Source organism: Pediculus humanus, genomic scaffold (genome assembly GCF_000006295.1).
Source record: "Pediculus humanus corporis 1103172108322 genomic scaffold, whole genome shotgun sequence".
In the NCBI taxonomy this organism is placed as follows: Eukaryota; Metazoa; Arthropoda; class Insecta; order Psocodea; family Pediculidae; genus Pediculus; species Pediculus humanus.
Genome location: NW_002987891.1, coordinates 1,222,440 through 1,226,428, shown reverse-complemented (window position 1 = coordinate 1,226,428; position 3,989 = coordinate 1,222,440). Strand labels below are relative to the sequence as shown.

Genomic DNA, 3,989 nt, shown 5'->3' with positions numbered 1-3,989 from the left:
TGCTGGTCACACCGGTTCCCGTACGATCACCGAAGTTAAGCAGCATCGGGCGTGGTGCAAACTTGGATGGGTGACCGTTTGAGAACACCACGTGCTGTTGGCTTAAAAAAGAGCAAAAAAATGAGAACAAGACAAAGTAAGAACCAAAAACAAAATCTTGTTCTACTGTCGACCTGAGGCAGCTCGACGAGAACGTGAATTTCACTGCTTCTGACCCTGGCCACTCCAAAGATGTTAGTCACCGGAGCCCAGTTCAGGAGACAAATCGTTCCCATCGAAAAAGACGGACTCAGGAAGACCTTCAAGAATTGATGTGGTGCTATCTTATAATAAGTGGCACCACCGAAATTCGAGTATTTGTCCCTAAGGAATCGGGTAGAAACCTCGGATAAATACTTAAAAAAAAAAAAAAAAAAAAACTCCGACAAGTAGCCTTGTCGTGTTTAATGGTGGATAATAATAATAATAACTGGAATAATAATAATAATGATTCACCTGTCCTCTGTGTGTCTGTGTGTTCATCCATGTTTTCGTTTTTCATTCTCTCTCTCTCTCTTTCGCGTTCGATTTCTCATTCACACATTTTTCCTTCTCTCGTTTAATTGAGTTTAACAAAAAAAAAGTGTTTCCCTCCCCTCTCTCTCTTTCTCTCCCCGTTTCTTTTTTTTTATTTTTCATCTCTCTCTCTCTCTCTCTCTCTCTTTATTCCTGCATTCATACATATTGCTTCTCTCGTTCAATTGGATTTAAAAAAAAAAAAAATTTTGTGTGCCTTTCTTTTCGCACCCCATATCTCTCTCTCTCTTTTTTTTCTTATATTTAATACCTTTCACTCTCTTTTTCTCTTTGATTTCTCATTTTTCACATCTCTCTCTCTCTCTCTCTCACTCGTTTTTATCATTCAAACATTTTCCTTTTCTCGTTCGATTGGTTTTATTAAAAAAAAAAAAAAGTGTCTTTCATTTGTCTGTCTCTCTCTCTCTTTCTTTCTCTCTCTCTCTTTTGTTTGGCATGATTCTATTCATAAAAAAAAAAAAAAACGATTCGATATTAAAAACAATTTCGAAAACTGTCGAAAACTCGCGACGGAAAACAAAAAAAAAAACAAATCAAAACAAAACAAATATTTTTAATTAACTTAATGGCAAAAAAAAATTATTTTTTTTTTGTCGTGGTCGTGGAAGAAGATAATGCGAGAGAGTGAAAAAAAAGACACAGAGAGAGAGAGAAAGAGAGATAAAAAGAGAGAGTGGGATGTGCGTGTGCGTGTATGTGGGAATCGAGGAAAAATAATTAAAAAAAAAAAAAAAAAAGAATAAAAATAACAAAATCCGACTTATTTATTTATTATTATCATCATCATCATTATTATTATTATTATCATTATTATCATGATTATTATTATTTAAATTAATTAAAATTCTAAATAAAAAAAAAAAACAAAACAAAACGCGCGCAAATTGTATACATTCTCATTTCGCACGCGTTTTTTTTTTTTTTTAAGTTGTTTTTGTTTGTCTGTTTGTTTGTTTGTTTGTTTGTTTGTTTGTTTTTACGCGGGACTCGAATGATTTTATTATTTGTTGTTGTTTTTTTTTTTTTTTCGTCATTGTTTATCAAAAATGATAATAATAATTTTGCAAAAGACAAAATAAAAAAAAAAACCATTATGTAAATTAATTTAAATAAAAAAAAAGAAAAAGGAAAAAAGGAAAAGGAAAAAAAGGAAAATTATTTAAAAAACACCTTTTTCGTGGAAAAAATCAAAGGCACGTAAAAGTGTTTTTCTCAGCGATTCGTTTTTATACAAAGTCAATAATTTTCCTTTGTTTCCTTTTAATATTTCATCCAGAGTAAGAGCATTTTCCTTTTCCACGCACATGTGAGGGTAAACGGCGCAAATGGCAACCATACCCCAAAGGTATAAACTTTCGAATTCTTTTTTCATCGTGACGTAATCGTAGGACACGTGATCTTTTATTTTTAATTTGTCTACTGCTTCCGAAAAATATTTGTGATAAATTTTTAGAAATTGTTCGATACGTTCGAATTTCAGATCGTTACGAATGCTCGTGAATATGAAATAATGTAAATCGACCATTGGAGAATTGAATGAAACCAATTGAAAATCTACAAACATGATATCGGTGGGTTTTTTTCCACTTCCGGTTGTGTCGTCATCATCATCATATTTAAACATGATGTTATTGACCCAGGGATCACCGTGATTGAGTACTTTTAATTTGAAATTATCATCATCATCCGTGAGTAAATTTAAAAAATCTTCTACCACGTTTTTTTTTAAATTTTTTAATTTTTCCGAATATCCGCGTGTTTTTTCACCGCCATCGCCATTTTCGTTTGTCCAATTTATGACGTCATCTGATAAAACGTCAAAAGGCGCACCGACGAATTCCCTAACGAAATTTATATTCTTATTAGAATAAAATGAATTTCGATAGATTTTCGTGGAAGAAACGTTTGGGGAAAGTGAAAGTGATGCCACGTGAAATTTCGCAAGAGTTTTTAAAACTAATTCCACGTGATTCATGTCGAGACCTGTGATTCTATCGGCGTTTTTGAAATTTTTTTCTTTTAAATCTTCCATTATTAGAAAATGATTGGATGGAGTTTGATCGTGGTAGTAGCAACGAGCTCCGAATTTTGTGTCGTGAGGATAACCTTTGACCAATATGTCGTTCATCATGGGTAGAGTTTCCGTGAGCATTTTGATTTCCTTTTCGAAAAACATGAAATTTTCCAAATGTTCTTTTCCGTCACTCCCCGGTAAGGATTTCACGACGATGTTTAAATTTTCACGTACGGCGACGTCATCGTTGACGTCATCGTATGTCGTCGTGAGACGACATCGAAACATTTGACTCGCGTAATTTTCACCCTTCCCCGTCGCGGACTCGATGGACGCGTTTATTATTTTAAAATTTTTCCTTTTATTTTCTAATTTTAATCCTTTTCGAAGAGAATTTTCTAGAAATTCTTTATTTAACCACGATGGTATTACGTCACAATCGTAGATTTCTTTTGTTGAATCTTCTTTCATTTTTTTTCTTGACGAGTGTTTAAAAAAAAAAAAAAAAAAAAAAATTAAATTGCGGTAATAATAATAATAATTTTTTCAAGTTTAAATGAATACTTACTTAAATAAGAGTTAAAAATCGTGGTTTTAGACAAAGTTTTTTTTTTTTTTTGCGGTTCTGTTTGAAGTCAAGTCTAGAATGAAAATGAGTTTTTTTTTTTTGCGGAAAAGTTGAAGTGGGAAGAGTTGGGAAAACAATGAGAGTCAATGTCAGTGTCAGGTATATGATATATATATGAAAGGGAAAAATTTGGACGTGAGGGAGGACGAGAAGGGAAGAGGCGGAAAAGGGAGGGAAGGACAGAAGGGTCTCAGGTATAACGTGATAAATGATAACAATTATAAATATATAACTTGATAACGAGTTGAATTCATTTTATTATTATTATTATTCGTGGTTTTTTCCATTATTAAATATTTGTTTGCCGTCGTGGACGTCGACGTCGCCGCCGCTGCCACCGCCACGGTCGCCATTTTTTTGTTTTTTTCCATTGCAAAAACGCGGCGTTTATACACACGTGTAACAGGTTATACAGAGTTTCTCTCTCTCTCTCTCTGTATATGTGTGTGTGTGTGTGTGTGTGTCTCTCTCTCTCTGGGCATGTGTCTCTTTCTGCCTCTTTCTTTGTGTGTGGGTATCTCTCTCTCTTTCGGTGTGTCTGCTTCTTTCCCTCTCTCTCTCTCACTGTGTGAATATCTGTTTGTTTCTCATTCCTTCTCTTTCTTTTTGTATTGACTGTTTGTTTCTCTCTCTCTCTCTGTGTGTGTGTGTGTGTGTGTGTTTGTTTCTCTTTATCTCTTACTGAGCGTTTGTCCCTTTCTTTGTTTCTCTCTCTCCCTCTCTTCCTTAATTTTAAGTTTCAGTCATTTTTCGAGTCTTTTTTTTTTTTAA

General features: G+C 33.8%; 1 protein-coding gene across 1 annotated transcript; it reads right to left on the bottom strand.

Moving 5' to 3' along the window:
• Nucleotides 1-1,735: 1,735 nt before the first annotated feature.
• Phum_PHUM617530 (uncharacterized protein) lies at nt 1,736-3,061 on the bottom strand (the record flags this gene model as incomplete). The annotated part of the gene is made up of 1 exon (XM_002433188.1): nt 1,736-3,061. One exon carries the CDS (start codon nt 3,059-3,061, stop codon nt 1,736-1,738), a length of 1,326 nt encoding a protein of 441 aa, XP_002433233.1.
• Nucleotides 3,062-3,989: the final 928 nt, after the last annotated feature.